Here is a 10,769-nt window from a genome sequence, read left to right as displayed (position 1 = left end):
TAACTTTTTGGTTGACCCTTGAGATAACTTTTAGTGCCACATTCTCCGGATAGTTTTTTTCCAATGTACAGCCTAAATAGGGGCTTCTTCGTGGGCTTTAACTTCAAAGTCACCTACCACCACTCTGAACCCAGGGGACATCTTTAGGTTTTCATTAGACCCTAATGTTTTGCCAAGATGGAGAGACAACCTAACCTGATTGTGATTTTGTAGAGTTAGTCACTAAGTAATTGTTCTACGTTTGATGTATCATTGTGAGAGACTAGGAAAGCTGAATCATCAGCAAAAAGGAGTACAAAACAATGGACTGCTTTGTGTGGTAACAGCGTGATTCCGAGAATCACAGGCTGGCTCAATAAATTATTGCTCAGAATTCGTAATAAAGGAGTTCAAGGGTATGATATTTGAATCAGGAAAAAGCACAATGTGATTGTTTATCCCTGACATTAATTTTATCCCTGACTGTTACGTTTTATTTATTTTTCCTTTTATTTCCACTTTCTTCTTCTTATTCTTTGATTTTCTTTCCTGGATAAAATGGCAATTCAAGGCAATTTATCTTCTCCGCTGATGTCAGCATGCTTTCACACAGAGAGCTGTGGATCTTGTGCCATGAGTTCAGCTCTGAACGCCACAGTGAAGCTCTGGCTTGGATGAGCTGTGAGGCTTTAGTCTGGCTGCCTTTAGCCAGACTTATGCTGTCTTTGCAGACATTGATGATTTTCAAACCAAGGCCAACAGAAGTTAAAATGGTTCTAGCTGAAAATGCTGCTAGTCCCTCTGCTCCTCCCTGACCCATTTCTGCTGCTCCCTGAAACATTTCTGCTGCTCCCTGGCCCATGTCTGCTCCTCCCTGACCCATTGCTGCTGCTCCCTGGCCTATTTCTGCTAGTTTCTGGCCCATTTCTGCTCTTCCCTGTTCTATTTCTGCTAGTTCCTGGCCCATTTCTGCTGCTCCCTGGCCTATTTCTGCTAGTTCCTGGCCCATTTCTGCTGCTCCCTGGCCTATTTCTGCTAGTTTCTGGCCCATTTCCGCTCTTCCCTGTTCTATTTCTGCTAGTTCCTGGCCCATTTCTGCTGCTCCCTGGCCTATTTCTGCTAGTTCCTGGCCCATTTCTGCTGCTCCCTGGCCTATTTCTGCTAGTTCCCCAGGTAGCCAAAATTGTTTGGCCCAATTCCGGCCCAGTTCCGGCAGGCCGGAAGAAATCACTCGGCCCGGGTCCGGTTGCCGGACTTGGGCCAGACCTGTTTGGAATGACTCCCCAGAATCGGCCCGAGTACACTGGGCCGAGTCCGGCTGCCGAAACTGAACCAGCATTGCCAGCATTGGGCCGGAATCACCCCAATAATATTGCCAGAACTGGGCCGTGCAATTTTTGCCATAACTAGCCCATATGTAAGCCAGAGCTACTCCAATATCTGCCTATGGATAAGCTTGTTCCAAGCTCTGCCATAGGCAAATATTGAAGTAAACTCAAACATCAATAAAACAAGTGACACTCAACTATAACATTTAGTATCAGTTTATTACAAATAAACTCTTCAAATGACGCCTGCCAAAACGAGGCTTTCACAGCATTGACATTCATGCTGTTACTATACAGATACTGTAACATTATTAATACTTGGTATTAATGCCTGCCAAAACACATGTCACATAACCAAACAAATGTGTAACATTTAACAAGAACCAGAAACTCAGTTCCACCCGCCCAGAAAACATGAATGAATGTGCATGAAACACTTAAAGGGTAAGACCACTTTGGTAGAGGTTTGGGTTGTGTAGTTACCTTGCCATGATGTAACTCCAAAGGTGGGCAAGAAATCAAAAATAATTGCTCCATTGATTAGAAATTGATAATTCAAAAATATGCTCCTCATTGACTTACATTGTACGGTAAAACAGCTCTCAAAGTCACTCTTTTAGCACATAAATGAACACAAACAAAGCTGATTCAGACAATATAGAGCATCACCAAACCCAGTACTGTTTGTTTTTTTAATAAAAATGTCAACTTCCTGTTGATTTTACTATTTGAAGATCTGGATCCGGATCCGCGGATCCAGTCCAGGTTTTCTACTGATTAAAAATGGTAAAATCAACAGGAAGTTGACATTTTTATATAAAAAAAACAGTACTGGGTTTGGTGATGTTCTATATTGTCTGAATCAACTTTGTTTGCGTTCGTTTACATGCTAAAATAGTGACTTTGAGAGCTGTTTTACCATACAATGTAAGTCAATGGGGAGCATATTTTGAATTATCAATTTCTAATCAATGGAGCAATTTTTTTTTTCTTGCCCACCTTTGGAGTTACATCATGGCAAGGTAACTACACAACCCAAACCTCTACCAAAGTGGTCTTGCCCTTTAAAGCGAACAATTACAAAGTGAATTGTACCACAGTCGACTTTGCAAGTCCTTCAACACAGCCTCCTCGTCTGGCTTTTTCTTTCTCGTCAGTCACAGTGCAAGATCCGGGAGGGTGGGGGAGAGCGGGGAAGGTCTGGGAGCTGTACCGCATCAAACATCACTTTAAACCCCGGATTTAAGCTTAGACAAATAAAGGTCATATTGTCTCAAATGTCAAATGAAGACAGCTTCAGAAATAAAAAAAAGTTCAGTTGAGGGCTCCAATATCCTCCATGCTCCTCCTTGCTGTTGCAGCTGTTTCACCAACGAATGCCTGTGTGGCACGAAGCCCCCTCCAATAGTGTCCTGTGAAATAAGACAGGTACAACTCGTCAGTTATTTGAATTTGGTCTATACACACAGACTCACAGATTTGCTAAATAGTTACTATATCGATTTTAAATGATTGAATCGTATCGTCATGAATAAACCAATATCGTGCCCAACTGCCCACAACTACTGTGGACTAGTGTAGACTAGGACAGACTCTGTCCAACTGGATATCCCAGCTAAAATCAGGGGAATTATCTTTTAGTGTATCAGCTTTAGACGGTCCGACAGATACATAGTCAGATTGACAGACCGCCACATAGACAGACGGGCACTTCAGACAAGCACTTTTGGAAGATAATACAGGTGGACTATAGGTGGTCTATGGGTGGTATACGGGTGGACTATAGGTGGTCTCTAGGTGGTATACAGGTGGACTATAGGTGGTCTCTAGGTGGTATACAGGTGGTCTATAGGTGGTCTCTAGGTGGTATACGGGTGGTCTATAGGTGGTATACAGGTGGTATACAGGTGGTATACAGGTGGACTATAGGTGGTCTACGGGTGGTATACAGGTGGACTATAGGTGGTCTATAGGTGGTCTACGGGTGGTATACGGGTGGTCTATGGGTGGTGTATGGGTGGTATACAGGTGGTCTCTAGGTGGTCTCTGGGTGGTCTATGGGTGGTCTCTAGGTGGTCTATGGGTGGTATACGGGTGGTCTATGGGTGGTCTATGGGTGGTATACGGGTGGTCTATGGGTGGTCTATGGGTGGTCTCTAGGTGGTCTCTAGGTGGTCTCTGGGTGGTCTATGGGTGGTCTCTAGGTGGTATACGGGTGGTCTCTAGGTGGTCTATGGGTGGTCTATGGGTGGTCTATGGGTGGTCTCTAGGTGGTATACGGGTGGTATACAGGTGGTATACAGGTGGACTCTAGGTGGACTCTAGGTGGACTCTAGGTGGTATACAGGTGGTCTCTAGGTGGTATACGGGTGGACTATAGGTGGTCTCTAGGTGGTATACGGGTGGACTATAGGGGGTCTCTAGGTGGTCTCGAGGTGGTCTATGGGTGGTATACGGGTGGTCTATAGGTGGTATACAGGTGGACTATAGGTGGTCTATAGGTGGTATACAGGTGGTCTATAGGTGGTATACAGGTGGTCTATAGGTGGTATACAGGTGGTATACAGGTGGTATACAGGTGGTCTATAGGTGGTATACAGGTGGTCTATGGGTGGTATACAGGTGGTCTCTAGGTGGTCTATGGGTGGTCTCTAGGTGGTATACAGGTGGTATACGGGTGGTATACAGGTGGTCTATAGGTGGACTCTAGGTGGTCTCTAGGTGGACTCTAGGTGGTCTCTAGGTGGTCTACAGGTGGTATACGGGTGGTATACAGGTGGTCTATAGGTGGACTATAGGTGGTCTCTAGGTGGTCTCTAGGTGGTCTCTAGGTGGTCTATGGGTGGTCTATGGGTGGTATACAGGTGGTCTCTAGGTGGTATACAGGTGGTCTATAGGTGGTATACGGGTGGTATACGGGTGGTATACAGGTGGTCTACAGGTGGACTATAGGTGGTCTATAGGTGGTATACAGGTGGTCTATAGGTGGTCTATGGGTGGTATACGGGTGGTATACAGGTGGTATACAGGTGGACTATAGGTGGTCTCTAGGTGGTATACAGGTGGTCTCTAGGTGGTATACGGGTGGACTATAGGCGGTCTCTAGGTGTTATACGGGTGGACTATAGGTGGTCTCTAGGTGGTCTATGGGTGGTATACGGGTGGTCTATAGGTGGTATACAGGTGGACTATAGGTGGTATACGGGTGGACTATAGGTGGTCTCTAGGTGGTATACGGGTGGACTATAGGTGGTCTCTAGGTGGTCTCGAGGTGGTCTACAGGTGGTCTACAGGTGGTATACAGGTGGTCTCTAGGTGGTATACAGGTGGTCTATAGGTGGTATACAGGTGGTCTCTAGGTGGTCTACAGGTGGTCTCTAGGTGGTATACGGGTGGTATACGGGTGGTATACAGGTGGTCTACAGGTGGACTATAGGTGGTCTATAGGTGGTATACAGGTGGTCTATAGGTGGTATACAGGTGGTCTATAGGTGGTCTATGGGTGGTATACGGGTGGTATACAGGTGGACTATAGGTGGTCTCTAGGTGGTATACAGGTGGTCTCTAGGTGGTATACGGGTGGACTATAGGCGGTCTCTAGGTGTTATACGGGTGGACTATAGGTGGTCTCTAGGTGGTCTATGGGTGGTATACGGGTGGTCTATAGGTGGTATACAGGTGGACTATAGGTGGTATACGGGTGGACTATAGGTGGTCTCTAGGTGGTATACGGGTGGACTATAGGTGGTCTCTAGGTGGTCTCGAGGTGGTCTATGGGTGGTCTATAGGTGGTCTACAGGTGGTCTACAGGTGGTATACAGGTGGTCTCTAGGTGGTCTCTAGGTGGTCTACAGGTGGTATACAGGTGGTCTATAGGTGGTCTATGGGTGGTATACAGGTGGACTATAGGTGGTCTCTAGGTGGTATACAGGTGGTCTCTAGGTGGTATACGGGTGGACTATAGGTGGTCTCTTTTGGTGATGTTCTATATCGATTTTAAATGATTGAATCGTATCGTCATGAATAAACCAATATCGTGCCCAACTGCCCACAACTACTGTGGACTAGTGTAGACTAGGACAGACTCTGTCCAACTGGATATCCCAGCTAAAATCAGGGGAATTATCTTTTAGTGTATCAGCTTTAGACGGTCCGACAGATACATAGTCAGATTGACAGACCGCCACATAGACAGACGGGCACTTCAGACAAGCACTTTTGGAACCAGGCATGCAAACAGCCCGAGGTGAAAAAGGTGACAACATGTTGTTTTCTTTCGGGTCAGGTGTCACACAATTGCCCTATTTGAGTTCAAAAAGGTGACTGTAGCTGAAAAGTGACACTTTTGCATGTCTGTATAATACAGGTGGACTATAGGTGGTCTATGGGTGGTATACGGGTGGTATACAGGTGGACTATAGGTGGTCTCTAGGTGGTATACAGGTGGTCTATAGGTGGTCTACAGGTGGTCTCTAGGTGGTATACGGGTGGTCTATAGGTGGTATACAGGTGGTATACAGGTGGTCTACAGGTGGTATACAGGTGGACTATAGGTGGTCTACGGGTGGTATACAGGTGGACTATAGGTGGTCTATAGGTGGTCTACGGGTGGTCTACGGGTGGTATACGGGTGGTGTATGGGTGGTATACAGGTGGTCTCTAGGTGGTCTCTGGGTGGTCTATGGGTGGTCTCTAGGTGGTCTATGGGTGGTATACGGGTGGTCTATGGGTGGTCTATGGGTGGTCTATGGGTGGTATACGGGTGGTCTATGGGTGGTCTTTAGGTGGTCTCTAGGTGGTCTCTGGGTGGTCTATGGGTGGTCTATGGGTGGTCTCTAGGTGGTCTATGGGTGGTATACGGGTGGTCTATGGGTGGTCTCTAGGTGGTCTATGGGTGGTCTATGGGTGGTCTCTAGGTGGTATACGGGTGGTATACAGGTGGACTCTAGGTGGACTCTAGGTGGACTCTAGGTGGTATACAGGTGGTCTCTAGGTGGTATACGGGTGGACTATAGGTGGTCTCTAGGTGGTATACGGGTGGACTATAGGTGGTCTCTAGGTGGTCTCGAGGTGGTCTATGGGTGGTATACGGGTGGTCTATAGGTGGTATACAGGTGGACTATAGGTGGTCTATAGGTGGTATACAGGTGGTCTATAGGTGGTATACAGGTGGTATACAGGTGGTCTATAGGTGGTATACAGGTGGTATACAGGTGGTCTATAGGTGGTATACGGGTGGTCTATGGGTGGTCTATGGGTGGTATACAGGTGGTCTCTAGGTGGTCTATGGGTGGTCTCTAGGTGGTATACAGGTGGTATACGGGTGGTATACAGGTGGTATACAGGTGGTCTATAGGTGGACTATAGGTGGTCTCTAGGTGGTCTCTAGGTGGTCTCTAGGTGGTCTATGGGTGGTCTATGGGTGGTATACAGGTGGTCTCTAGGTGGTCTCTAGGTGGACTCTAGGTGGTCTCTAGGTGGTCTACAGGTGGTCTCTAGGTGGTATACGGGTGGTATACGGGTGGTATACAGGTGGTCTATAGGTGGACTATAGGTGGTCTCTGGGTGGTCTCTGGGTGGTCTATGGGTGGTCTATGGGTGGTCTATGGGTGGTATACAGGTGGTCTACAGGTGGACTATAGGTGGTATACAGGTGGTCTATAGGTGGTATACAGGTGGTCTATAGGTGGTCTATGGGTGGTATACGGGTGGTATACAGGTGGTATACAGGTGGACTATAGGTGGTCTCTAGGTGGTATACAGGTGGTCTCTAGGTGGTATACGGGTGGACTATAGGCGGTCTCTAGGTGTTATACGGGTGGACTATAGGTGGTCTCTAGGTGGTCTATGGGTGGTATACGGGTGGTCTATAGGTGGTATACAGGTGGACTATAGGTGGTATACGGGTGGACTATAGGTGGTCTCTAGGTGGTATACGGGTGGACTATAGGTGGTCTCTAGGTGGTCTCGAGGTGGTCTATGGGTGGTCTATAGGTGGTCTACAGGTGGTCTATAGGTGGTCTACAGGTGGTATACAGGTGGTCTCTAGGTGGTCTACGGGTGGTCTATGGGTGGTATACAGGTGGTCTCTAGGTAGTCTATGGGTAGTCTCTAGGTGGTATACAGGTGGTATACGGGTGGTATACAGGTGGTCTATAGGTGGACTCTAGGTGGTCTCTAGGTGGACTCTAGGTGGTCTCTAGGTGGTCTACAGGTGGTCTCTAGGTGGTATACGGGTGGTATACAGGTGGACTATAGGTGGACTATAGGTGGTCTCTAGGTGGTCTCTAGGTGGTCTCTAGGTGGTCTACAGGTGGTCTCTAGGTGGTATACGGGTGGTATACAGGTGGACTATAGGTGGTCTCTAGGTGGTCTATGGGTGGTATACAGGTGGTCTATAGGTGGTATACAGGTGGTATACAGGTGGTCTATAGGTGGTCTATGGGTGGTATACGGGTGGTATACAGGTGGTCTATAGGTGGTATACAGGTGGACTATAGGTGGTATACGGGTGGTCTATAGGTGGTATACAGGTGGTCTATAGGTGGTATACAGGTGGTATACAGGTGGTATACAGGTGGTCTATAGGTGGTATACAGGTGGTCTCTAGGTGGTATACAGGTGGTCTACAGGTGGTCTATAGGTGGTCTATGGGTGGTCTATGGGTGGTATACAGGTGGTCTCTAGGTGGTCTATGGGTGGTCTCTAGGTGGTATACAGGTGGTATACGGGTGGTATACAGGTGGTCTATAGGTGGACTATAGGTGGTCTCTAGGTGGTCTCTAGGTGGTCTGTAGGTGGTCTATGGGTGGTATACAGGTGGTCTATAGGTGGTATACAGGTGGTCTATAGGTGGTCTATGGGTGGTATACGGGTGGTATACAGGTGGTCTATAGGTGGTATACAGGTGGACTATAGGTGGTATACAGGTGGTCTCTAGGTGGTATACAGGTGGTATACAGGTGGTCTATAGGTGGTATACAGGTGGTATACAGGTGGTCTCTAGGTGGTATACAGGTGGTCTACAGGTGGTCTATAGGTGGTCTATGGGTGGTCTATGGGTGGTCTATGGGTGGTATACAGGTGGTCTATAGGTGGACTATAGGTGGTCTCTAGGTGGTCTATGGGTGGTATACAGGTGGTCTACAGGTGGTATACAGGTGGTCTATAGGTGGTCTATGGGTGGTATACGGGTGGTATACAGGTGGTCTATAGGTGGTATACAGGTGGACTATAGGTGGTATACGGGTGGTCTATAGGTGGTATACAGGTGGTATACAGGTGGTATACAGGTGGTCTCTAGGTGGTCTACAGGTGGTATACAGGTGGTATACAGGTGGTCTCTAGGTGGTATACAGGTGGTCTACAGGTGGTCTATAGGTGGTCTATGGGTGGTCTATGGGTGGTATACAGGTGGTCTCTAGGTGGTCTATGGGTGGTCTCTAGGTGGTATACAGGTGGTCTATAGGTGGTCTATGGGTGGTATACAGGTGGACTATAGGTGGTCTCTAGGTGGTATACAGGTGGTCTCTAGGTGGTATACGGGTGGACTATAGGTGGTCTCTAGGTGGTATACGGGTGGACTATAGGTGGTCTCTAGGTGGTCTATGGGTGGTATACGGGTGGTATACAGGTGGTCTATAGGTGGTATACAGGTGGACTATAGGTGGTATACGGGTGGTCTATAGGTGGTATACAGGTGGTATACAGGTGGTCTATAGGTGGTATACAGGTGGTATACAGGTGGTCTATAGGTGGTCTATAGGTGGTCTATGGGTGGTATACAGGTGGTATACAGGTGGACTATAGGTGGTCTCTAGGTGGTATACAGGTGGTATACGGGTGGTCTATAGGTGGTCTACAGGTGGTATACGGGTGGTATACAGGTGGTGGTATACAGGTGGTCTAGAGGTGGACTCTAGGTGGACTCTAGGTGGACTCGGCATTTATAGGATGCCAGGTCAACAATGACCTGGTATCTGTCCTTTGCATAATCCTGCAAGGTCATCAAGGCTAGGAGGGCAAGTGCTACGGGCTGAGGTGGAGTCTATGGGTGGTATACAGGTGGTATACGGGTGGTATACAGGTGGTCTCTAGGTGGTCTCTAGGTGGTATACGGGTGGACTATAGGTGGTCTCTAGGTGGTCTATGGGTGGTATACGGGTGGTCTATAGGTGGTATACAGGTGGTATACAGGTGGTATACAGGTGGTCTCTAGGTGGTCTCTAGGTGGTATACGGGTGGACTATAGGTGGTCTCTAGGTGGTCTCTAGGTGGTCTACAGGTGGTCTACAGGTGGTCTACAGGTGGTCTATAGGTGGTCTATAGGTGGTCTATGGGTGGTATACGGGTGGTATACAGGTGGACTATAGGTGGTCTCTAGGTGGTATACAGGTGGTCTCTAGGTGGTATACGGGTGGACTATAGGTGGTCTCTAGGTGGTATACGGGTGGACTATAGGTGGTCTCTAGGTGGTCTATGGGTGGTATACGGGTGGTATACAGGTGGTCTATAGGTGGTATACAGGTGGACTATAGGTGGTATACGGGTGGTCTATAGGTGGTATACAGGTGGTCTATAGGTGGTCTATAGGTGGTATACAGGTGGTATACAGGTGGTCTATAGGTGGTCTATAGGTGGTATACAGGTGGTCTATAGGTGGTCTATAGGTGGTCTATGGGTGGTATACGGGTGGACTATAGGTGGTCTCTAGGTGGTATACAGGTGGTATACGGGTGGTCTATAGGTGGTCTACAGGTGGTATACGGGTGGTATACAGGTGGTGGTATACAGGTGGTCTAGAGGTGGACTCTAGGTGGACTCTAGGTGGACTCGGCATTTATAGGATGCCAGGTCAACAATGACCTGGTATCTGTCCTTTGCATAATCCTGCAAGGTCATCAAGGCTAGGAGGGCAAGTGCTACGGGCTGAGGTGGAGTCTATGGGTGGTATACAGGTGGTATACAGGTGGTCTCTAGGTGGTCTCTAGGTGATCTCTAGGTGGTATACGGGTGGACTATAGGTGGTCTCTAGGTGGTCTATGGGTGGTATACGGGTGGTCTATAGGTGGTATACAGGTGGTATACGGGTGGTATACAGGTGGTATACAGGTGGTCTCTAGGTGGTATACGGGTGGACTATAGGTGGTCTCTAGGTGGTCTATGGGTGGTATACGGGTGGTCTATAGGTGGTATACAGGTGGACTATAGGTGGTATACGGGTGGTATACAGGTGGTCTATAGGTGGTCTATGGGTGGTATACAGGTGGTATACACAGGCATGCAAACAGCCCGAGGTGAAAAAGGTGACAACATGTTGTTTTCTTTCGGGTCAGGTGTCACACAATTGCCCTATTTGAGTTCAAAAAGGTGACTGTAGCTGAAAAGTGACACTTTTGCATGTCTGTGGAACACGACTTACTTAATTAGCGTCACTCGGCTTGTCTCTCGGCTTGTCTCTCG

General features: G+C 47.9%; 1 protein-coding gene across 4 annotated transcripts in view; it reads right to left on the bottom strand.

Moving 5' to 3' along the window:
* Positions 1 to 445: 445 nt before the first annotated feature.
* LOC308099312 (uncharacterized protein) overlaps positions 446 to 10,769 on the bottom strand; it is a 127,740-nt gene continuing 117,416 nt past the window's right edge. For 3 of the 4 annotated variants that reach the window (XM_080448032.1, XM_080448035.1, XM_080448033.1), the window contains one exon: positions 446 to 1,131. In XM_080448032.1, the coding sequence (XP_080304158.1) occupies positions 509 to 1,131 (623 nt within the window). In that variant the 3' untranslated portion in view covers positions 446 to 508. The remainder of the gene's footprint in view (positions 1,132 to 10,769) is intronic. The other variant, XM_080448034.1, reaches the window with a different exon arrangement.

The sequence above is a fragment of the Gymnoscopelus braueri genome (assembly GCF_963280865.1).
Source record: "Gymnoscopelus braueri genome assembly, chromosome: 13".
Classification (NCBI taxonomy): Eukaryota; Metazoa; Chordata; class Actinopteri; order Myctophiformes; family Myctophidae; genus Gymnoscopelus; species Gymnoscopelus braueri.
The sequence above is the reverse complement of the archived record's forward strand: the minus strand, read 5'-3'. Positions and strand labels throughout refer to the sequence as shown.